Here is a 25,877-nt window from a genome sequence, read left to right on the forward strand (position 1 = left end):
TTCAATCTGGTACCCCAGCTCAGGAAATTGCTACCCACTCTTCAGTTACCCTTTTTAGAAACAACCTGGTAGGCCCAGGGGTGTATTTCCATGGTGATTCTAAATTCAGTCAAATTGACAATAAGGATTAACCGTCTCCATCTCAAAGGAGCCACATGTGAGCCGACACCTGTGTGATGCTGTATACCAAGGCTGATATTGTATAACCCAAAGCTTCAAAGGTCACCAGCCAGTAGATAGTTCCTCACATTTCATTAGAAACGACTTCTCTCTGCCCTGTACTGGTAGGCTGGTTCAGTCATAAGTACGCTTGGAAAGAAAAAGAACAAAAGAGAATGGATGGATACCAGAGCAGGTGGATGTTTGGTAAATTAGGGTGTCTGTGTGTTTGCACAACCAGGGTGGGCCTCTTCAATTTCAACTTCCTCAGCTACATCCCCCCCCCACCGAAGGCCTCTGGCCCCTGGCTGGCTTGCTGTGAGGTGGAGGTCAGCTCTGAGGAAGCTCTGAGTCACTGTCTGCACTTCCTCCTAATGCGCTTTGCAGGCCTTGTCCTTTGCAACCCGGCCCACCTCTGGCCCACCTCTTGCTCTGGTTTACAGCTGAAAACATCTGTATGAAAATGGGCTCTGCCAAAGCAGTTACTCCCCACCCTGCTCCTGCACCTGAAGTGCTGGGCCCCTTCCGGCTGTTTACGACTGTTTGCTGTGGAAACGGCTGGATTCATGGCCCAACAGGGAGCAGGTGCAGAGGGGGAACCCGGGGAAAGCAAATGAGTTCATGAGAGTCCCTGTGTCTGCTTCTCACTGAAGAGCAGGGAATGCAAGGCAGCCCGATCCACTGAGGGAGGATGCGAGCATAAGAAAACCCAGGGGAGTGAGCTGGATATGAAGTGGCCCCCAGATGTGGGGCTGAGAAATCCCCTCATGTCTGAGGCTGAGCTTTGAGCACTGTACCCGTGAGGATCTGGAGAAGCCCTTAAGCTATGACAGTGTTTCTTGCTTCTTTGCATTGTAGGCGTGGTCTGTTGGACCAGCCTGCTGGGCTCTGGGTTTTGTACATCCCATGGATTTTGGCCATTCAGAGATGAGCTTCTAGAGAGATACAGAAGCAGCCCACCTGGTCAGCTCTCCTGTGGGGGCTACCTTCTACCCCGTGTGGAGAACATTTAGATAAGAAGGATTGAGGTGGAAGGCAGAGACACTGGGTTCATTATGCAAATACACGCAATCAGTGCACTCACTATTCTTGGGAAGATTAATAGGCCAGTCAAGTTTTCAGAGTAAGACCCAGAAAGAGACTGTCTAGAGAATCCCATGAAGGAGGGCCCTCTCCCTCCACCATGTGAGAACACAAAGCTCCATGGCCAGGTGTGCTTGAAGCAGCTTTTTTCCCACTAAGGTATACTTTCATTCCAAGCTGTTATTAAGCTCCTACTGTGTGCAGAGCACAGTGTTAGCTTTGTAAAGACAAAACATGGGCATAGGCCCTCACTGCTCTCTAGGGAAATAAGAACACGAACCTTCTAGTGCCAAGAGGCCTAAGAAAGGATGATGGAAAGGGAGGGTCACTGGTCCGTGTGGGTGAATCACCCTTGAGGACAGCAGATGGAAGCTTGCAGCCTCGTGCAGAGATCTCTGGGAAAGAGTGGGCAAGCAAAGTGCAGAATGCAGGTGTGTGAAGGGGATGGAAGGCTGAGGGGAATAGCTTTGAGTCCACGAGAAAGGTCCAAGAAGACAGCCTCTTCAAACGTGTGGCCACAGGGCCTTGTGTGCACAGCTAGTTGGGAGAGAGTGTCCTCCACTGTGGGATTCTCTGACAGTAGTTGTCAGTGAATGGAGTAGATGACTGATGAAATGGGTCTTCTGTTTCGGAGCCCAAAGGCTCCTCCACTGATATGGAATGGCAAGCCATAATGGATCAATGACAAACTCAGCAATGTTGCCTTGGAGAAGCCAATTCAGCCAGTCCTTTGGAACCACCATGCGGAGCCTAGGTTTGAGGCCAAGCTCTGCTCTTTCTGTTCGTAGAAGAAGGACGTTTCCCCTCTTAGCACACAGCCATCTGCTCTCCACAGCTACAGCCCCTGGGACCCCCACGAAGAGTTGTGTTGTAGGGAAGATGGGCGTCTATCTGGAATGTTCTAATATTCCTTCTATTCAAGGTCAAGGCCATTTGTGCACAACTCACATTCTTCTGTGGTAGGAAAGGTTATCTGGATGATAACTGTTACTCCATCTTTCCTCGTACCTCTCATGGTGAGTTCACTGCCTTCTCTGAGTAGTTCTTCTCTTGGAATTGAAGGACTGAACTGGTTGGGACATTAGGCTTTAGAGATCCTGGCATTAGAGGTTTGAAGACTACTCACCAAGCTTTCCCTAAGGTCTAGGAGACGAATGTAGACATGATTCTCCCTCCAGTTCCCACCCCTCTCCTCATCCCACAGTTCCTAGGGCAGCTGTGCAGAGCAGTCACTGCTAGGAAAGCAGGCCACACATTTAATGAGGATCCTCTTTGTGCTTCAAACCCCATCCACGTCTTTTTCTGACTTAACTTTCCAGACTGCTGATACGGGATATCCCTAGAGAGGGGACCCTGTGTCCTGGGCTAACTATCCAGCTTACAGCTACTGGGGGAAGATGAGACCTGCATTCTCCATAACCTTCCTTTTTTCAAGCTAAGACTGTTGGGGTCTCTTTTAGTGGCCCTTGTAACCAGCTGCCTACATTTGCACAAGATCTCTGTAAGAGTGAGTAGGCTATGGAACATTCATTTTGGAGGTACACCACAAGGTTTTTAGTGTGACCTTCATACCCTCAGATGAAGGGACACTGGGGTGTCTCATGTAGAGCTGCGTGTGACACTCACTTGTCCAACATTATTGTACTATCTTCTTGTCCATGTCTATCTCATCACTACGACACTAAAGGAACTGAACAGAACCCCCATGAGTGTATGCTGTCTGCATCCCTGATGGCTTTTGAAGAGATCCCTCTCTTCTGCCGTCTCCATCTGTTTATAGGACCCTGTATGTGCTTGTTGGGTCAGAACTCTGGACAGGCACAAGGGGAGTGGAAAAGAAGTCACGAGTCCAAATTTTAGACTAACCCTGGAGCATGTAGACCTTTTGCGGGAAGCTTGGGGCTAGAATAAATCTAGAAACGGTTCTTCAGGCCTCATCTGGACAGCCTGGCACTGAGATCTGAAGCTGGCTGGGGACTTCAGGCCCCTTGTCCTCTTCAGTTCAGCTCTTCCAAGCCCAAATGAAGGCTGGCCAAGAGACCAGATGTCTCAGGCCCAGAAATCCTGAGCTGTGGGCCAGCTCTGCCACTTGAGTTAGCTCTGGGTAGACTTGGCAAATGCCTTTATGTCCCATGGCTCTCCACTCCCATCTGTGTCCTGAAGCGACTAGAGTGGATGGCCCAGAACACCGTTCCACAGGGGCTTCTTAGTGAGGCAACAGAGAGCTGGCTTGAATACTGGCCACAGGCCACTCTCTTGAGAGCACATATATCTCTCCCACAAAGCTCTGCACTGTGCTCCTTCCAGACGTTCACTGAGAAGCATATGAAGATCAACAGCCCTGTGCTAGTTCAAATGCTAAAAGGCAGGCAATGGTACGTTTCCATCACTCACCATGTACTGTGTGTTTTACATATTTATGGTTACTATATATACACCACAACCTTAAGGCTGGGTCTTATCATCCCAATCTTCCAGATAGGGAAACTGAGGCTCAGGAAGGTTAAAGAGCCCTGAGCTCTGCCAAGTCCATGGTGTAGAAGCCACATCGACCTTCATGCTCAGGGTCTGTGTTCCCTCCATGACATGGGACTGCCTTCAGTAAAACTGGATTCTACCCATAGCCCTTATGACCTTGCCCCTCTGTTGAGCATGGCAAATTGCCCATATGACTCAGGTAGGGCAAAGCCTGTTGGTCCCCAAAGTTGACTTGTGGGGTGAGTGGTAAAGTGAATACAGGAAGCTGAGGCAGCAGAACCCAGAGCCGTCACCAGAGCTAGGGTCCAGAGAGAAGAAGGTTCCTTAGAGGAAGGCAACAGAAGCAGGCAACAATCATCCTTGGTGCCCCTAACCTCAGAGAGGTCTGCTCCAGGGTGGAGACTTTTGCAAGTGTAGAACACTTCTTTCCATTCCCCAAAGCTGCCTGGAATTTCAGGAACATCAGCCACAGCATGGTTGCACTCTGCCATGATGTCGGAGTAGACACCAGCTGAGGGTATGAGGCAGGATCCTGAACCTGAAAGCTTTACCTGGGTCAGCATGAAAGTGAACGGGGGAAGAGGGGGTGCTGGGGGGGGAGGGTGAAATCACCATGCATAGAACAAGGAATGTAAGAGAGGGACCATGGGACTCTGGCAGTCCTTGCCATACGGCAAATAGATGTCCATTTCTTATCTGGTAGTTCCCTGAGTTCATAAATTGATCTCCTAGGTGCCTCTCTTAACCCCTACAGCACAGACAGCTGGTGGCACTGGAGTAATGTCTCTATAAAACTGGAACCAGATGATGTTACACCTATTGACGCCTCTCCAGTCTGCATACAATACTCGATATATATATATTCTGCTATAGTCTTCAAGCCCTCCATCAACTGGCCTTAACTCCCTCCCTTCCCATCTGTCTTCACCCCTTTGCTTTGCTGCAGGACTACTGCCCATCCCACCCCACCCTAGCTAAAGCAAACTATTCACAAAGGCCGGTGGACTGAGTAAGTGGGCAGAGTCTGGGTTTGTCAATGAAATTGTGTTTACCCCTTAACTTACTCCTGTTTTCCTACCACTGAGCAAAGGGGCCTCGCTTCCCAGTCTTCCACCTACCTTCTTTCCATCATGGAATGCTATGAGGTTCAAACACAGGATGACCAGGAAGGGTCTCGGATTTTCATTACTTTTTTTTTTTCAAGTTCTCTCATGGAGTCTGGACTCCTCCCAGTTGGTGGTGATACACAGTAGGCCTTCATCCCTTGACCTCTGCGCTGCAGAGATTGGAAACATCTGGTCCCTCTCTGAGGAGAGAGAGGGGACTCTAGGTCTCCCTCAATGGCCAGGCCTGATTCTGGTACATACAAGCTGCCCTTTGTCTGGTTTAACACTCCTTGCACTTGGACATCTGTAGGCCCCATTCATGGCTCGTATCCTCTGACCTTCTTCTTTCCAGCCGAGAAAGATGACACACTGGCCCGGCATCTCCCACCCTTGCTGTTTACCTCCTTCGCTTCAATGGGAAGACTGTGGGATGTTTCCTGAAAAGTGAATGGGCAGCCCATGTTGGAAGAATGACATTCTCCTACACTGGAAAGTCTGACCGCATCTCAGGCATGCTGAGGAAAGGTGGGAGGGTAGTGAATGAACAAACCAAATGAATGGAGAGAGCCATGGGCAGAGAATCTCAAGGCAGTTGACTCAGCTCCCAGAAATGTCACTACTCTACATACCCAAGATACAGTTATCAAAACCAAACCAAACCAAACAAAACCAAACAAAACAAAACAGGAAATAGCATCAGTTAGCTGGCGCATGCTCAGATTTTGTCAGGATCCCACTTTGCACTCATGTGTCCTATCTCCTTTGCCTCCTCCATCCATAATTCCCCAACTTTATCTCCTTCAATGTTAATACTTTCGATGAGCGCTGCCCGGTTGGTTCACGAGATGTCACTCCGTTTGGGATTGCCTGAGCATCCCTGGAGATCAGGTGAAGTGTTTTTGGCAAGAATGAGGCACCCTTCTTGGAGGGTACATGATATCCAGCATGGCTTAGGCTGGTGATGTTGACCCTGGGCGGCCAAGTATTATTGACCATTTTGTTCGTTCATCATGAACTTGTCTAGGGCAAGATACCGTGAAAATATGCATATATCCTGATTCCAAGCATATAATTTTGCTTAATTAAATGTAGTCTCCATCAGTGAGTTTTGCCTGTGAAAGTTGTTCCCGTGGTGATTTATTCTTGCCAAAGGGTGATTCCCAATTGCCCTCACTCTTTCTACACGTATTAACTGGAATCCTACTGAAAGCTAAAATGGTCACTCCTTCTACATTTACTTACCTATTATTTATTTACTTATGCCCACTGGAGCTAGTGCCTGTTTATTGTATTCTGTGCATTGTAATCCCTCTACCAGTCCTTGTTTGATGGCCTTATTGTTCTGGCTGATGCCTTGGCTTAGTTCCTGTGGTGGTTCATGTTGTCATCTTGATGGGACCAAGAAGAACACACCTCCAGATAAGTTCCCAGAGAGGGTGCTATCATCCAGGCTCTGGCCTAATGAACAACTTTATCCCTTGATGGGTTCAAAATCAGAATGGACTTCTGGCAAGCAAGGCACAACCTGGCTGGAAGAAGTGGGTCCCTGGGTGCATCCTCGGGGGCTGTCTCTTGTCCTTCCTACCTTCTGTCTGCTTCATGATCACCATGATGTAGGCTGTTTGCTCTACCACACTCTCCCTGTCACAAGGACTGAAGTCTTTGAAACGAAGCCTAGTGTCTCCTCTGTGAAGTTGTCTCGGCCAGGCATTTGATCCAAGTCATAATAAATGTACACAACTCCTAGGCCCTTTGGTTGGGGGAGTGTACACTAACAGGGCTCTGGCTTGAGGCATATTGCAGCTCTCTGGGAGATTTCAATGTGTACCCTGGGTTGAGACTCATTGATATAGCTCAAGCTTAGCAGTTCACACAGGAGGATTCTGAGGCTGAAACGGGGATTGGCTTATCACAGATGAGCTGGGGGAGCTGGAGCCATCACTTGGTTATCTACTTTGCAGGTCTGGCTCTCTCTTCACCTTTCCCTTTCATACCCCGTCTGCCATACCCTTTCATACCAGTGAAAGCAGACAGTCTAGACAGTGGGTTTTACATCTAGAGACTCCTTTCGGTCCCCATCAGGGAGGCTCTCAGGTCCACAGTGGTCTCCATGGGTGTCCTGCCATCTGGTCAGGTGGTGTCTTGGAAAACAGTAAGACAATGCTTGCTTCTGTTCTCTCACAATTGTCTGGTAGAGTTTTCTAGAAGCTGTATTACATGTGATAATCAACAGACAGAGGAGTTGATCTTCTGGTAACCGAAACACAGAGTGTAAAATTGTGCCATGTTTCTCGCTCAGATTTTGTTTTCACTGGAAAATAGTTATTTTCATTAAAATTGATTATTTATGTTAACACGTAATAGATATTATTATAAGTACTTAAAATGTTTGTCACAGTAGGTAGTGATCACATATAATCTCTATATAAAACTTTTTGAGGTCCTGAGCAGTTTTTCAGTAGTATAAACAGGTCTCAAGCAAAAAGAAAATCTAGAACATTCTGGGTTGTTTTTTTTTTTCCTCTTTTATAGAATTTTTTTTTTTTTTGCTAGTCGTTTATAACAACTGAAAAAAAAAAATCAGAGAACTGCACTCAATCCCTTCCAAAGCCTTTGGACACTGCTAGAGTGGGAAGCCTCCATCAATCACCTTGCCTCTCAGTAAAGCCTGCTGTGGCCTTCAAGAGCCTGTTCCCAGCTCAGGCTCAGCTCAGTGCTGGGAAAGCAGGCTCATCATCCCTGATGAATTCCACACAAATAAACACAGAAGGACTTCCCGGAACACACATAGGCGGGCAGTGTACTTCACACATTAGACAAAAAATAACGAGTATATTGAAAATAAATTTGACTTGTTTATACATTTTTTTTAAAGCATGGGACATTTAAAATGGCTAATAAATCCACTTTGAATGGGGCTGTGATAAAAGTGTCATGGTGAACTGTGGCATATAATAAATTTCAGTTTTACTCAATTATTGAAAAAAAAATAGCCAAATGAATGGAAAACATGAACTATGAACAAAGGCTGAGGGGCCCAGCTGGATCAGGCCTCTGAATAGGTGAGACAGTTGATTGCTTGATCAGTTTGGGAGGCATCTAGGCAGTGGGACCGAGTCCTGTGCTCATTGCATGAGTTGGCTGTTTGAAACCTGGAACTTATGCAGGGACACTTGCTCAGTCTGGGAGAAGGGACTGGACTGCTGGACTGAGTCTACAGTTGATTGCAGTCCTTGGGGAGGACTTGTCTGGAGGAGGTGGGATGGAGGTAGACTGGGGTAAGAGGAGGGTGAGGGGGAGAATAGGGGAACAACGGCTGATATGTAGAATGAATAATATTGTAAAAATATATATATAAAAAAAGCTTTAAAGAATCAAAAGAAAAAAGAAAAGTGTCATGGTGAAGCTGTTTCTAGAGTTCAGGGACAGCAGATTCATTCCAACCAGGAGACATAGATATTCTCTTGCATCCCACTATGGTTGGAGAGAAAAGAGGTGGTCTGTGTTGGTCAGTCCAATGGTATCTTAGCCTCTGGCTTAAGGAGTCAGTAGTAAAACAAGACCTTCTGTGGGGTTTGGTTTGTTCTTTTTTTTTTTTTTTTTTTTTTTTTTAGTTTGAATGAGTTAGAGAGGACAGAGTGTATCTAGAGTACTAACATGCCTCACAGAGAAATCAGATCCAGTCTCTGTCCTCAGGTCTCGTAGGCAGTAGATGGGCACTGTACTGTCTACAGGGCTGTCCCTAGGACATCCCTGGAGCTGTGGTGCCACAGCCCAGCAGGACTTCTCAAAGGCCACCCATCCCGAGTTGGAGAGGCATTCCTTGGAACCCCTGTCCTCCAATCTGATGTGTGTGAGAATCCTGTGGAGGGGGTGCCTGCCTCCTTCTGAGGGTGGGGCATGGGTGGGGTAGATGTCTGTGCTTCCCAAATATCCCAGGTGATGGCCATGAACAGCGGGAGGTTAGGATCTCAATTCCCAACCAGACTTTCCCAATTCTCCAATAGCAGCCAGCATAGACTTGATGATATGAATCATGGATGGGGCTCAGTGGAAAAGGGAATTGGGCGGCCTTTGCTGAAATACTATTAGAGCTTTTGAGACGGTGATGACTGCACGTTGAACCAGGTGCACAGGCAGACCCTGGTGCTTGCCCAGGTTATCTCCCATGCAGTGAATCCTTGGCTTCTGGCCACTGTTCCCACAGCAACCTCCTCCACATGGTGGCTCTGTTGCTTCCCCAGGCAGCTGATACAGTGGTCTAGGGCAACCTGGAGAGGAATGAAGTCATCTCCAGGCAGGGCAGGGACCAGAGGGAAGGTCTTCTCAGCTCTTTCCAAGCTCCTCTCCCTTACACAACGAGCTCTATCTTCCTCAAAGCCTAGCTGGTGCTTAAAGTCTGCTGTCTCTGGGCTGCAGACCCAACCTCTTATGAGCCCCTGTCCACCATGGTCAATAGCCCAAGGCTGTCTCAGGCCTATTGTTTGAATCCAATGGTGTGGAGCAGGGGGACAGTCTGCCCTCCAGTCCCTGACACCGGCTGCTCAGTAAAGGGCATTTCCAGTGGGACTTTCAATCTTCTAGAATAAAGGAGTAGAAGAGGAGATGGATGTTCTCTCCAGCCAACCCTTGGGACAAAATGTCAATAACGAGACAAAAATGCCCTGGTCTCAATAAAGAGGGACGTAAGTGGCCACCGAGAAACAGACTGTGCTCATCTGACAGTTGATGATGGTTTCTGGAAACCGTTCTGTCTATGACACTCTGGGCAGTGGGGAGGTAGCCTTGTGGTGGCTGAGTTGATGGCCTCTGCTCACCAGCTGGGGACACAGGGCCTTCAGCCCGGTCTGCACACAAACTTTGGCACCAGAGTCCGCTAAGCCTTGGCATAGAGCACCATCTCTGATTTACTCTCTTCATCTCTGTCCAGCTGGCTGTCCCTTCATCTCTGTCCCTGGAAGGTGGCACTTCATAAACAGTGTTTTTTTCTTTTTGGTTTGGCTTGTTTGTTTCTGTTTTTGAAGGAAGGAGTGAGCGTAAGGGGAATGAGGGGCAAAGAACTCAGCATGTCCATCTTTGCTTCCTCCTGGTTCCAAGCCAACACCCCACAGCTAGTGACGCTTAAAATATTTACAAATGAAGTCAACCTGCGCATCACACGTTGCTCCTAGAGCATCGAAGGCCCAGTGCTCATTTCATACACAAGGGGCCCGAGGCCGGAGAGTGGAAGCCTCATTTCTGACAGCTGAGAAGAGCAGAGTCAGCTCTTAATCGGAGTCAGCTGAAAAGCTTGAAAAAGCCCTGGGGTCCAGGCTGCCCACCTGACCCTTTAAAGACTACTAGGGGGTGGAGCATGGCGCGTGGGGGGGGGTGTTTATAGTGTTACTGTGGGACAGGTGCAGCAGATTTTGTGAGTACTGGTCTTGGGGAAGGAAGTAGAGACAGAGCTTGGGGCCAGAATGAGTGCAAGTGTTCCCCCCCCCCAATCCAGTCCCTGTCCACTTCTACAAATCTCAGCCCTTGTTGAGGCAGGTAGAGGAGCGTCGGGGAGAGCTTGCTGGAGGAAGCCTTTCAGGGGTTCCATTGGTGGGTTAGAGCCCTCGGGTTTAACATGTGCCCCACGGGCCTCCCTCTGCCTGTTCCTTTTGAAGGGCTGGTGTTTTGGCTGAAAGGTTCCTGATGATCTGGGGTCCAGCAGCTCACCGGAGAAGATCGCCAAGCCTCTCCATGGTGTCCTCTGGGCAGATAACTGAGGCAGGAAGGACTTGCTCCACACACTGGCCATCCTGCTACAACTGTTCGAACTCAATCCCTGCTTGCTTCCAAGGCCTACTCAACACTACTCACCGTAAGTTACAAAACTTTTAAAGCTTATATAGCATTTATGAGACTTATTGGATGGAGGAAATTCCATTTACATTTTCTGACCTGTTTATTTCACTTAGCAGAATGTCTTTCAAGTTTACTCATGTTACCATAAATGGCTAAAATTCCAGAATAGCTACGTATTATCTGCATCAGGGTTTTGATATTCACTCATCTTGTTTGGGCTGACTTTCCTTATTTTGGCCACAGTAGACATTGCTATTCTCAATATCTTTTTTATTTCAGTTATTTGAATATATTTGCAGAGGGAGGTTATGAGATTGATTACAGGAGTCTTGTTTTTAATTTTCTTAAAGGAATTTCTTCCATGTTGCTTTCAATGATGGTTGTAATTTTTATTCCCACTAAGAATTCATGAGTTGAAATTTCTCCATCTTTGAAACTGTGAGGTGACAGTTACTATACTTTTGATTTGCGCTCTCCTGACGTGACATTGGGTATCATTTCATACGCTGCTGGCCTGTCATCTGTTATGACTGGAAAAAATGTCTGCTCAAAGACCGTTTCTGAGTTTAAATTGGGTCACAAAGCATTTCGCTATTGAGTTGTAGAAATTCTTTAAATATTTTGAAAACGCGTCCCCTACCAAATATGTGGCTTGTGAATATTTTCCCGTATTCTGCAGGCTGCCTTTTCGTTCTGTTGATTGACTGACCGTCTCCGACGCTGTTGCCTGAGCATGTCATGTCTGAGGAACCATTGCCAAGATCAATGCCATAACCTCTGCTTCTAGTTGACAGTTTCAGATTTTTTATGTAGAAGTCTTTAATCAGGTGTCAGGTGTGGGTTTTTTTTTTTTTTTTTTTTTTTTTTTTGTGTGTGTGTGTGTGTGTGTGTGTGTGTGTGTGTGGCGGGGGGGGGGGGGGGGGGGGGTGGATATGCAGTTTTCCCAGGATCATTTGTTGAAGGTAATGTCCTTTCCTCACTAAGCATTCTTGTTGCTTCTGACCTTAGATATGTGGGTTTATTTCTATGGAGCACATTTTTTTATTTTATTTTATAGTTCATATAGAAAAGAGAACCAGCATGCTGAGTTATCTGCCATTTTACCTGCCATTATAGGGCAGCTTTTACAAAAATGACTTGGTCACCCAGACTGTCCAAATGAGCGTAACTAATGTGGAATGTCATACCTTCCTGGTTTTGACTCCATCTCCTATATTTCCACTTCTGTTGCTGTACCATTGTTCCAGCTGTTTCTCTGTGGTTATAAGAGCCTCTTGCATTTGATCCCCCAGTTCTTGTGACTTGGCCTTGGCGGTCTTTGAGAACTTCCTTGGCTTTCGGTATTTTAAAACGACCCCACCGCTCACCTGTGTGTCTAAGCTAGGTGCAGCCATGTGTCGTGGAACCCTGCTCTCTTTTACTGGAAAAATAGCTTTCCAGAATTGGGCACAAGGATGCTGGGTGCCATTGCTACTGGTTGGTTATTAATTCTGGGCCTTTCCGATGGAGAGCGTTAGAGCTCACAAATGGTTTGCTGCTGTTGTTTCTATTGGTTTGGTTGGGTTTTTATTTCAGGTTTTTGTTGCTTTTGTTGTTGTTGAAGAAACATTTAGGGGGCTGGAGAGATGGCTCAGAGGTTAAGAGCACTGACTGCTCTTCCAGAGGTCCTGAGTTCAATTCCCAGCAACCACATGGTGGCTCACAACCATCTGTAATGAATTGTGCCTTTCTGGCTGCAGACATACATGCTGTATACATAATAAATAAATAAATCTTAAAAAAAAAAAAAGAAACATTTAGGATTACAGGGGTTTTACATAATTGCTTTATCTTTCTGTATCTTTTATACTGAAAATCTTGGTTCCTGGTAATATCCCAACTATAACAAATGTTGTATTTTCAGAGAATAAGCCTATATATCATTACTAACACTATAAAGTTAAAACAGTCTCAGTGGTTTGCTTTTTTAAAAATCTCTGGTAGTTCTTTTGTCTCTATCACATTTACTGTTTACTGTTGGGGCTTTCCACCCCTCATCAAGCAGAGCCACTGTGGTCTGAATGTTCATGTGCACATCTCCAGGATGATGATATCAGGAGGTCGGACCTTCTGGAGGTTGTTAGGTTGCCTAAATGGACTAATGAGCAGGATTAATGTTAACTACCATCATAAAAGAGGTGTCTTCTGAAGGAGACATGTGAAGACATGACATGTGAAAACAGAGCAATAGTCATCTATGAAACCAGGCCCTCCTCACTAGACTATGCCTTTGCAGGTGCCTCACTTAGGACTTCCCAACGTGGGACCTTTGAGAAATACTGGCTCCTCTTTGCAGTATTTTGATATGACAATAAGCAGACCGAGACAGTAGCCATTTTACCTTGATTTATATTATTTCTAATTTTTGATATAAGCATATGCTATATCACTTTTTCTAAATTAAGAAAAAATCGTGTGTGTACCTGCACACATGTGTAAGCCACCATGTATGGGTGGAGATCAGAGGACAGCTTTCAGGAGTCAGTTCTCTTTTTCAAGCTTGTAGGTCCTGGGTAGTGAATTAGGATGCCATGCTTGCATTTTGAGGGCTTTTAACCTTTGAGGCACCTTCCAGCTTCACCTTTTGTTTTTATGGTATTTTAACAGGGTCTCCTTATGTAGTCAAGCCTGACCTTGAACTCTTGATCTTCTTGCCTCTGGCTCTGCAGGAATGAGAACACGGCATGTCCCTTAGTTCTACTGTATCTGGATGGTCTTCTCCGATAAAGGGTAGCATAGCTGTGTGTGTATCCATCTCCTTTCTTGTTTTACTTAGCGTGATATCCTGGAGATAACCCCCAGCTTTGGGCTCCTGCACGGAACCTGATGATGTAATTACAGGAACCGGGGACCATTTCATCAATCCCCAGACATTGAAGTTTTACATCCTCAGAGCCAGAGTGAAGAGCAGTGTGTGACATCTCATGCTGTTTGGGGCAGTGTGTTTGAGGAACAGGTTTCTAGAAGGAAGACTGTGAAATGGGACTGGAGTCAGTGCAGATATTAATTAGATAGTGGTGAATTTTCCTTCAGGGGTGAGGATGGAAGATGGGGAGATAAATTAGAAGTATTTCTCACAGGCATACATTTTGAGCTGGCTTTTCTACTTTTAATAATTCAGATCTTAATAAATTTTGGTAACACATACTGTCAATCAAAAATGATTTTCTAACATACATATATATCTAAAACAAATGTGTGTCTATGTATATATTTGCTAAAATATATGTTTGCTAATATATATGTTGGAATATATGTGTATATATATTTGTTAGAATATATATGTATATATATTTATTAGTCTATATATGTGTGTATACACACATATATATGTATGTATATATATACATATGTATATATATATGTATTTGTTAGAAAAAATTTACATGTAGTTTTTTTGAAACGGTGCCACTCTGTAGCTCTGGTTGTCCTGGAAATCACTATGTAGACCAGGCTGGCCTCGAATTAACTCTGCCTGCCTCTGCCTCCCAAGTGCTGGGTTTAAAGACATGCTCCACCATGTCTGGCTTTCTACCTAAAATATTGGCAGAAGTCAATGAACTTCCAGGCCTCAATTGTTGTTTTCCATTTTGGACCCATAAACCTCTGTACTCAGCCTGTTACAGAGGCTTTGTGAATGACTTAAAAAAAAAAAAAAAAAAAAAAGTTACCATGAAGAATGTATTGTGTAAATGAGCGAGGCTCAATGGTTTGCCGTTAAGAAAAATATGAGGTGCCCTTATCTAGGCTTTCCAGGAGCTTGTACCACAGTGGAGGTGGATAAGACTAATAAGTAACTGTGACCTAAGATAGTATGTGACACAGGAGGACAGTGCTGCTGGAAGGATGGTCCAGCTAGACTGATTGGGGAGGTTTCTGGGAATCAGTTGAGATTTGCTAGGTCTCAGAGTTAGGGAAACAGTTTCCTAGGTACTAGAAAAGTCACGTGGATGCGATGAGGTCCGGGAGCTCAGTCGGGCTTTGAGAACCCATGCTGATTGAAAGGCTTCCCAGGGCAGAACAAGCCTGAGAATAACGAGTGCCAGTTGGAAGGACCCTGGGCTAGGTGGAAGAGCATGGGTCTGTGCAATAGCCATTGAAAAGCACTGGGGGCTGAGAAGGGGACTTCCGTGATTCAAATGGTGTGGTGCTGAGGTCAGTGGGTCCTGTGAGTTGAGACCAATGAGGGAAGAACCTGGCCAGGCTTGCTCAGGTCACGTGTGATACATGTGTGGAGCGATAAACACAAGGAAAGGCTATTCGGAAAGACAGGCGTGTTGAAAGCTTGCGTGTCTAGGCTTGAGGGAAGGAATGAGCAGTTCTATAAGATTCTAAGTCTGTACACCAGGCAACAGCGAGGGTCACTGACGCTGCAGTATTTCTTTATCTTTTTTTTTGGGGGGGGGGTGTTGAGACAGGGTTTCTCTGCGTAGCTTTGGTACCTGTCCTGGATCTCACTCTGCAGACCAGGCTGGCCTCGAACTCACAGAGATCCACCTGGCTCTGCTGGAATTAAAGGCGTGCGCCACCCCCGCCCGGCGATGCTGCAGTATTTCCATCTCAGCAAACTTACCACTGCAGGAAGGAAACTGCTCAGTGCTGCGATGCTTGAATCTGGGTGGTCTTCAGGGAAGCAATCGCCAAACTGTGCAGGCGGACTCATTATTTAATTCCTTCTCTGTGCATGTGAGTGTGTGTGCGTGCGCGTACAAGTTCATGTGTGGAAGGAGGCAAAAGACAAACGTGTAGCGTCTCAGGTGCCATCTCCCTTTCTTGAGATGGCTCGGGTCTCTCATTGGCTAAGAGCTCATTCAGTAGGTTAGGCTGTCTGGCTAGCCAACCACAGGGAACCCCAGTCTCGGCCTCCCCAGCACTGGGATTTTTTACGTGGGTTCTGGGGATTGAACTCGGGTACCTGTGCTTGCAAATCAAGCACTTCACTGCCTGAGCCATCTTCTCTCTCCCCAGACCCCCTCCTCGACTCGTACCCCCTTTTTGAGATAGGGCCCTGCTTTGTAACCCAAGTTGACTCATTAGGTAGCTCAGACTAGTCTTCACCTTGGATCCTCCTGCCTCGGTCTCCCAAGTGCTGGGATTACAAGCATGAGCCTCCATGCCCAACCCAGGCTGACCAATTAGTGATGAGACTCTCCACATCCAGCTCTACGGAGTCTTTGACTTCCCAAATATATAGCCACTGTGGATACAAAATGTCGTCAGACTTCTCAGTGACTCTCCCTATGTGGGGCCTGAGAGCAATGCATGCCCACCTACTCTGGCAGACTTGAGTTTCATAGGTAAGGTGGACATTTGTGGCCAGTTTGCCGTCCATCACAAATATGCTACTCTCAATAAAATTCTCTTAAAATGCATCTCCCTCCAGCCCCCAGTCCTTATAATCCAGGAGAATGTGCCCTGTCCCCAGATTCGGAGGGTGTCTAGTAACTAACTCGGGGATGTGACCCACAGGGTGATGGATCCAGGAATAAGTCCTAGATTTAGTGTTGTTTGACCCATGAGAAGACAACCTCTCGTTCTTTCTTACTAGACTGAAGCGCAGAGGATGCATGTATCATGTTGCCATGGGGATCCTGTGTGAGGTCCACCAGGCAGGAGAATACAAATGGTCACTTTAGTTGTATTTGGTATTTTAGAATGTACTGTTTCTATGTCTGTAGTTGGCATCTGAGGTCCCCACATCAGAAATCCATTCTCAGTAAAATGGGTGAATCTGAGCGTAAGTGGGACCTTCATCAGTGTTCTTCTCAAGTCCCACTCCTTGGGACCAACACTCTTAGGGCCAGGTCGACACTCTTTTGGCCCATGTCAGGGAACATCATGGCTGGCACACAAAGCGCTCCTTGGAGGGCCAAAGACGGAATGGGCACTTGAGCTCACGATGGGTTTCCCCGATGCTGTGTGCATTTAGCTAATGGTGTTCTTTGTGCACCTGTCACACTGGGGTCTGAGGCTGGCTTTCGGAGCTCTCCTCCCAGGCAGAGGCGAGGGAGGGACATAGAGTCCCTGTGCCCTTGTCCTTTAAGAGCCCGTGTCCCACCCTTGTGGGATGAATAGCTGTCCTGAGGAAAACAGGTTCTGTTGACACAGGGGCAGGACTTCCAGTGAATCCCACCTCCAGCTCTCTCAATCGGGGAATAATGCCTTCTGTTTTAGACCACTCTTTAACACCCATGGGAGTCCTGATCCTCAGTTCCTCCTTAAGCCCAGGACAATCTGGGAAACAACACCACTCGGACCTTTCACGTCCGTCATTCCTGTCAAAACAGAATCACAACAGCTCTGAACAGTGTCGTTCACCCCACTTTATTCTGGATGCAGTTTACAGACAAACACCTCACAAGCATTCCAGTGGACACTGAACGCTAAGGCCATTCTGTGAGTTGTGTTTTTCAAACCTGGTATTCTCCATATAATCATCTTTTTAAAAAAACGAGGTACCAAAACCAAGACTCTGAAACGAAAATTTAAGGTAGGTACGAGACACCTTTAGAGCCTTATCTGGTCTGAAGTTCACTGCTCGGCCAAGCCTTTTTCATCTTCTATGGTTAGGAACTCCAAGGCAGCCGCTAGCTCAGCACCCAGTGCTCTTCTCCAAGATACAATGTAGTGTTTTGTTTCTGGCAACCGGGGACCAGGATGGAGAATCCATGTTTCCTCCTAGTGAGGAACAAGGAGAGACTTTATCTAAGAACACGTTATAGAATTCTCGGAACAGGAAAAGAAAGGGACCGGTAACTAAGGCACCGAAAGCACATTATTTTATATAAAGAAATGTAAACAATTTAACGCCAACAGGCTCCCCCGCCACTAGTCTTTGTGGTGACTGGACTGGAGCATCTCTGTTGGGCCAGAGCTTGAGAGCCGGTGAAATGGGACTCTGTCTGTCTGCAGAACTCAGGCTTGGCTACCAATATCTGGTCTACATGTGGAGTGACCACCATCAGAGCACATGAGTGGGGGACGCTGATTCTTCCTCGTGGATGTTCTGAGAGCACACAGAGGCAGGATGTTAGTGAGTCTTGAGTGATGAGTTCTTTCGGGTGTTTACTCATTTCGTTTTCGGCCTTCCCTCACGCTGCCTGATTAAGGGTCAGGATTCCTTGGACTTATTTCAAAGAGACCTAGTGTGGGAACTCGTCACCTAGCCAGCTCCCCTTTTTTATTGGTTCGTATTTTAAAGTGAAATGGTTTACATCATAAATAACCCACAGCAACTGTACTTAAAAATCTCTCAGAATGGGGTCAACTAGTGCTGTGAGCATTTCGGTCCCTTGGGCTCACCATCACAGGGAGCAGGGGGGGGGGCGGGTTCTGCCATAGCAGGGCTGCCAGCTGCTAGAAGCTCTGACTGACAACCATCAAGGATTGATTTAAAGCAGTTCTAAGCTCAAAATCATTATATATATGTATATATACACACATATGTATATATATTTTTTAAGTTAAATAAAAGGTCTTAACATAGCTAAATAGGTAAGAACAAATAATTATAATTTAAAAACTTTTATTTAAAAGGGTATTTTCTTGTTGGAGAAAAATCTCTTAAAGCAATCTCTCTAGTTTTATAATGTCATACTCAGAATTATGAATTTGGGGTAGATGATAAAGTTAAGGTATTTTCTACCTTAAGCATGTTTTCTATGATCAAACGAGGAGGAAGATCTTCCCATTTAAGGGAGAACAGAGGTAAAGAGTTTGGGGGCCCACGATGAGATGGACATCACTGCTGCCTGGTCCCAGGTACTGTGGGCATAGAGAACAGCTCTGCTCTTTTACCTGGGGGAACAAATGTAATTTTAATTGTTCGCTAACAATTAAATTAACATGTTTACATGTGATCCGTGGAAGTCGCATAAAAACTTAAAAGCTGAAGTCTTTCTCATTAAGAGAAAGAAAAAAAAAAAGTTCTTTTTTGTGCGTTTTTACCCTTAGAAACTATAAAGTCGAACAGCTGTGCTGAGAGCAGATGTGTCCGGGAACTAATTAGTGAGCTCCGGGCAGGATTCAAATGAGCTCCGGAGGAGCGGTTAACCACGGGCTGGTGTGTTTCACTAGAGGCGCCACTCAACACTCCCACTGAAACACACACACAAGCTCCAAAAGAACCAAACAAACATGATAGGCTAACGGTCTTCTGTCCCCACCGGGGCTTCCTCGAGAACGTGCTTGGTAAACTGAGCAGGAAGGCGAATTCCTGTCTGAGGACACGGCAGTGACAGCTGTTAGGACTGCCCGGGGCTGGGGTGACAGGTTTGCTAACAGCTGAACTACAAAAGCCAGGACCATGCGGCTCAGTGGAAACAATGGCCACATGCTTCTCTCACCCAGGGCACTGGTGCTACAGGTCTGCTGGGTCTTCTCTACTTCCAGATGACAGGACGATGAGACAAAGTCGGTCAGTGTGGCTTTAAATGTTACTGTTGAGAATTAGAGAGGAAGTCCTTGCTATCATTGAAAGGGCTCATTCTGGGCTGGCATTTTTGGTTTTAAGAGTAAAGTTGATCAAGGTTTGGGGGCTTTTGGCTATGCCATCCTGTCTGCGGGCATTTATGTCCTGTGCATGGAGGGTGTCCAAAAATGGAAGGTGGACACCCTCCATGCACAGGACATACCTGCCTTCCATTGTGTGTAGGTTCTAAAAAAGTATTTCATAAGACAGTTTGTGTCTGAAATACCAGAATGTTCTTCTAGCACATCTTTACATGTATCGTTCACACTAAAGATGAAGTTACACCTGCTAAGAGCAAGCTGAACCAGGTTCTGTCCTTGAAAACCCACATGGAGAGCCTGAAGGTTTTCCTAAGCAGAGTGCAGGTGTGACTTCCCAGGGGGGAAGAGAGGTCTCCTGCTGTCTCATTCTGCACAGGAGACCATGAGCGATGGAGGGCTCCCTACGAAATGGTGATCAGTTTAGGACAAGACAATTTCAGTTTGGGGTTTGACTGCTGGAAAAGGATAAAGACCGTGCCCCGTGGGGAAGCCAGGCTACCACCTGCCTCCATGTGCGGGAGCCCGTGTTCACGGTGCCAGGCCTGTCTCTGGGCTGGCAGCCTGTCAGAAGCGGGCTGACCCTTTCAGAAAAGCTTGCCATCTTGTCTCAACAGCTTGCTGATTGTTGTTAATATTCTGGCCCACGTTATTCACAGCGATTGACCCTGCTACAGATGCAGCATTGGAATTACATTCAGAGGTTTTAAAGAAACTGTAGCAATATTTCCCCCACAAAATTAAGTGCAAAATATCCTTAACAAAGAATGATGATAGTAAGAACATTTGACATAGTCATGCAGAACTCATCTCCGTTTACAAGGCTGTGGCATTTCCAAAACGCCCCTAGGGTTTTATATGGCGGATGTGACCGGCTTACTTGTTTCTCTTTGAATTTAAATGTGTGCGCTTGTGGAAAAAGCGGTAACATGCAAGTTCAATGATTTCCAGTCCACCAAATATTCTCTCCTGCAGCACGAAAAACACGATGCTGGTTATGAAATACCACCAAACAAGACTGTACAAATACACGAGCAGGCACGCTGCAGAGCAGAACGCGGTCCAGTACAGTATGGAGAGCAGCTTGACCACAAGGACTCGGAGCTCAGACTTGCAAGGTGGAACTGTGCTCTGCCCAGTAAAGTGGAAGTTTTTTTCTCCTTGGTAGAAGGACCGCAGTCTCTCTTCCTTCTCTTCCCACCTCTTGTGGCACCAGAGCTGAAGGTCCTCCTTGGATGTGGGAAGGGTGTCGATCGGATACCTCTGGACGTGGAAGTGGATCTCCTTGGGAAAGTCTCCAAGCAGGAGGTGTTTCTCAGTCTGAGGAATGTTGTAAGGATATGCCACAGTGATGTCATGGACAGCATCGAGGTTCTTACCTAGGATTTGGAGAGATGAAAACATCTTTGCTTTAGCAACAGTCAGTGCGGTGGTAATGCTGATTCCCTCTGCCAGGCAGAAGCCTGAGCATGAAGAGTCAGGACAGAGTGAACAAACAAGAGCTAAAAATACCAGGGTTTCTGGGTACTTAGGTCAATATTTACCAGCCATTTTTAGCCTTTTTTCCTGTCTACTAATTACCACAAAGACCTTTAGAAAGAAATTATCTTCATTCCCAGAAATGGTAATCTGCATTCTAGAACTACATGGATACACAGTGAGTTGGAGCTGAGACAGGATTAAAGGGTATAGGCTAGCCCTTCAGCCACAAGATTTGTTACACTGTAACTATTAACACACTCATCTCATTAAAGACAATAGAAATGTGTTCGTCTTTACCTTAAAATGACCATGATAATTACTGCAAAGAAACCTCAGAAACAAACTTGAAGAAATTGTCAGTCACATGAACATTTCTAAACAACTAAAAAAAAAGAAACAACAAGCATAACAACTTTGATCCTGACCCGAAACACCAATGTGCATAGGTATTCATAGGGGTTGTTTTTGAAGTCACGGTTAACATGGTCCCTGGCGTCCTTCAAAATGTTCCCAACAGCATCAGGGGAACAAGTATGCACAAGATCAAACAGGCCCATGCGGCCATGGCAGATGAGGTGGGGGAGGAGCAGGTTCTGCAGAGGAAGAGGACTGAACACCATGAGAATGGTATAGGCCCTCCTGTACACTGTACATGGCAGAGGAGCATCTTGGGGGCACTGGAGCACCAGCAGTGTGGAGACCAAGGGCAAAACAATGTGGCTGTTACACAGGCCAGAGGAGAGGCGGGGCCAAAGGAAGGGGAGGCGGGGCCAAAGGAAGGGACTCTACAATCCTAAGAACTGGCGTGATATGTGCTCCACTGGAGGAGGGGGAATACACAGGAGGGAATCAGGATTATTTTTTGTCTCAGCACTGAACTAATGGTAGGGCCTTTGAGGTCAGAGAGCTAGTGCATTGTAAGATCTGCAGAAGACAACAGATACCGCTCAGCTGAACCCAGTACACACGGACCCAGGGAAGCTTAGTGTTTTTCCCAGGGGCACAGCACCGTTGGTGACCATCTCTGATGTTGTCGTTATTTTCAGTGAACAAAGTCTTTTTTGTTAGTTGTATAAGATAATGGGCTTTGTTAGACAGTTTCACACAGGTACATAATGTGCTGTGACAGGACCCATCCTCTAGTCTCCTCTCCCCTTCCAGTGAACAGACTGGAGGAGGACCTGAGTTTCTTATAGAAACAGATGACGCGGACAGGACTCATGTGTGGCGACAGCAGTCAGAACAGTGGTTCCTACATAGGTAGGAAGTACCGAGAAGGCACCTGAGGAAATCTGGGGGACATCAAGAATATTCTAGACTGAGGTGTGACAGCCCAGCATTTACCTCTATCAGAATCAAACAGCATCTAACTGAGAGTATTTTACTCTGTTGAAGTTTTGCCTCGACAGCAGCAATGGCAAAGAAGTGAAGCCATTTGCTATCACCCCCCTTCAACTGAACCCGGCACTCCTAACAATGTGTGCCTCAAGTCTTCTATACCTGTCAGTCTCGGCTACACTCTGGTTTGCCTTAGGGTAACACCCAGGTTTCAACTTGGTTCCTTTGCTGTCTTTACAGGACCCTTCTCCTTGACTAGAAAGTCAATGTACTAGCGCTCTCTCCACACAGACCGGGCTCTGTTCGCTCCTGCCACCCGCCACAGCCCTTGGGCTTGCTGGCTGCTGGACCGAAACTCTGCCCTCAACTCCCCACTTTCTCTCACAGTGAGGAAAAGATGTCACCATGTCAGTTAGCCCGAGTCAAAGTTATGTTGACATTTCATTTCTCTTCAAAACTCCTCTGGCTCCCTCCTTCCAGCCAAGGCTTCTCGGGGCTACTGGCATCTCCACAGTACTGCTCCGATCCTGACCAGACTGCAGCTCTCTGTAGCTCCCTGGCGTCTATTCATTCTGCACTGGTTTCACATTTAACCTTTGGATCTACCTATTCTTGATGTCCTAGCCTTTCTCCTGTAAGTGTTCATCTATGTGCCTGATGTATACAAGTAAGGATGTGGATACACATGGAGGCCAGAGTCGGATGCTGGGTATCTCCCTATCTCTCTGCTTGTCTCTTGACATGGACACTTAATGAACCTGAAGCTTGCCATACTGGCTAGACTGGCTGGCCACTGAGTTCCCGGGATCAGTATGTCCCTGATTCCCAGTCATGGGGTTACAGGCACCCAGGAGCATGCCCCAACCTTTATGTAGGTGCTAGGGATCTGAACTAAGGCCCTCATACTTACATAGGAAGGGCTCTTTACTCATCAAGCTAGCTCTCAGCTCTTATAACTGGTTCTTAATATTAATATGAAATAGTCACAGATTGTCAGAAATGATCAGAACTGTAAGAAAAGTAGCTTCCTTGCTCCAGTGAGAAACTAAAGTACTTTCCCACACAATGTGTGCGGTGTCCCTTCATGTTTATGAGGTGCTGATGCTTGGTAAGTAAGTTGTACGTTTTGACACAGTGATAGTACTCAGACGGAGACCTCCTAGCCTCACTGCCATGCAGAGCATGGGGTGAGGTGGGGGTCTATAGAAGTGACAGCTTGGGTCAAAATTCTGGCTAAGCCTCCTGAGCAAGTTACAAAGTCTCTCTGAGGCTTACTTGGTCTTGTGCCCACAAAGTACATCACTGAACGGTTCTGAGAGTTACATAAGACATGCAGGAAAATACTCACGATCATGGCTCATTAAGTGTTAGTGAATACCAGCTATCACTACCACAGGCCACCAGGTAAAGCCATAGCCTCTCTCTTAGAACAGATCCCACCATCATGGTGTCTGTCAGAGAACTGCATTCACATCACCTTTCTGCCACTATCCATAATACTGTTTGCCTAGACCCTGAGGATGCCAATTAGGGCCTTCCATACTCAAGACAAATGTTCCAAATGCTGTTTTACAAGGCTTTCTCCTGAATTCCTTCTGTTTCAAATATGTAATTTCTCTTGATGAAATACCTGATCTCAATCTCCTTCAATGTCCAGCTCTAATGAAGAGCCTTTATTAAAGGCCAAGGCCCAGGTGGCCCTGCCTGCTGTGAGACCCAGCTACCACTGTATGCTCAAACAAGAGCCAAATGTTTGCCTCTTTAGTTTTCAAGAGGGTCTAGAAATTTACATGTGATCAGTATGTGTGTGATTTATCTTCTCATGTGATAGTATGGGAGCTAATTATGCCTTCTTTGTTGGAAAGTTATAATAATTCAGTGGGTGACTGCAGAGTGAGTTCTTGGACCCAGGAAGTTCATAAATGTTAGGATCTACTACAACACTTCTATTTCCTTTACTAAGACTGAGCTGGCCTCTCGATATTTTGTTTTTTCTTACTTGAATTCTACGAATTGTTGGTCCTGAAAGGGCAATAGTCTAAACTTGTGTGAGATTTAGCACTTTGGAAGGCTATTATTATAATTCAGCATCATTAAAGTACTACCCACTTACATGCAAGCAAGTGCAGAACAGCATTATAGTGTTTAGAATAAAAAGATAAATTGAAGGGAAGGGGAGCTGGCAAGAAGACACTTCTTGACATTCACATCCGAGCTTCACAGGTAACTTAAGGGCTTCCTTAAGCCCAGACTCGGACATGGGTAAACACATTGGCAAGAGAAAGGCCTTTGGAAGGAGAGTCAACAGTCCTGATACGTTTTAACCTTTCCATTAAGTAAAGGTCTCCAGACAACACAAAAGCCACAAGTCACTGTTTTGCAGAGTGGGAGAGCCCAATTCCCTGCAGGCAGAAGAGCTTACTTTTGTATCGCATTTCATTTAGACCCGTTGGTCTGTGTCCTTGAGCCCAAGGGAGCCAGTGCCATGAGATAAGGAACAGGGAAAGGGGCAGTATGGCTGTAGGGGCTGGGCTCACATACAAGACAAGAAAGGGAGAGTCAAAAGTTGAGACGTGCTTCCACTCACCAATGAAGAGTTGGACAAAATATTTCTGCTATCACCAAGGTTTTATGTCATTCTCACACCCAGCTGCCATCAACAGAAAGCATTTTTAAAAGATCTCATTGCTTTTCAGATGAGTTAAATTACAGACATGGATGTCATCTACTTATCTTCTGCCTGCACTGGGCTCAGAATGTAGATCTGTTCTGTTTTGGATACTGTACCTAATGGAATTACTGTATAAAGCTAGCACTCTGTTAGAACAGTCATGCTCACTGGGACCTCAACTGTTTTAGTGGGAGGAACAAAGCAGTCGCTTACTCTTCCAAATCTTCCTTCCAAGACTCTGACAGACACTAGGGGATTCTGAATATTCTAGTCATGTTTAAATAACCAACAGAAGTTGAAAACTAGGATTGATTTTTCCAAATGTAATATAAGGGGATGTCTCTAATCATCTCAAGTTGAAGTCATAGTCTTTAAAAGAGTTCTATCTAGTGTCAGATGCTCACCAGGAATAGGAGATTGGCAAATCTTTATATATTTGTATGCTTAAAGACCTGCAAGAAGCTTTCATGAACTCTAAAGTCGTATCAAAGGGAAGGGATGCTGCTGTGCTCATGCCTCCCAAAGCACACAATCCAATGTACAGCTTGATGACAGGATAATACACATTCCCAACAGGGATCTTAAAGAGAACTAGCAAAGACTGCAAATTTCCCTTTCTTTCCCCATTTCATAACTAAGTATGTATAAAATACACAAAATATAACTTTCCATTTCATTTTGATATCTTGATTAAATACAATCTAGTCAGATCTGAATCCATAAATTTAACTACAAATAACGGCAACTATTAAAGGAACTTTTTACTCATGATGTGTTTTATGTTAAAATAAAAAGCTGAAGGCCACTGATTTTTTTTGTTTTCATATTTTAAAAAAAACCAAACAGAAAAATCATCATCCCCCGGGGACAGAAGTTGGGTTTCATAACTAAGCAACCATTGCTTTGAACTAGCACTGACACATAACTGTACTAATAAACCATGACTCGCTGGCACTAGTCAGCCCACACGGAAGAGCGTCTTGAATGGACAAAGTCAGAGTATATAGACTAAAAATAGCAATAAATAAGAGCATGCATGAACCACTTAAAGCTAACTGGCATGAAGACTCCAACAGCACCATGTTCATAACTAGAGAAAATTCTATAGTGTCCTACTTGGAACATTGACTGTTTTTTTCAGCCCAAGTTGAAAATGTATGGGACAAAAGACAGAGACATAC

The 25,877-nt window shown here is 45.8% G+C and overlaps 1 protein-coding gene across 5 annotated transcripts in view; it reads right to left on the reverse strand.

The window, feature by feature from the left end:
* Positions 1-17,005: 17,005 nt before the first annotated feature.
* Positions 17,006-25,877, reverse strand: part of Lclat1 (lysocardiolipin acyltransferase 1) — a 125,304-nt gene continuing 116,432 nt past the window's right edge. For all 5 annotated transcript variants that reach the window (XM_028873714.2, XM_028873708.2, XM_037198053.1 and 2 more), the window contains exon 6: positions 17,006-20,584. In XM_028873714.2, the coding sequence (XP_028729547.1) occupies positions 20,082-20,584 (503 nt within the window). In that variant the 3' untranslated portion in view covers positions 17,006-20,081. The remainder of the gene's footprint in view (positions 20,585-25,877) is intronic.

This window comes from Peromyscus leucopus, chromosome 22 (assembly GCF_004664715.2).
Source record: "Peromyscus leucopus breed LL Stock chromosome 22, UCI_PerLeu_2.1, whole genome shotgun sequence".
Classification (NCBI taxonomy): domain Eukaryota; kingdom Metazoa; phylum Chordata; class Mammalia; order Rodentia; family Cricetidae; genus Peromyscus; species Peromyscus leucopus.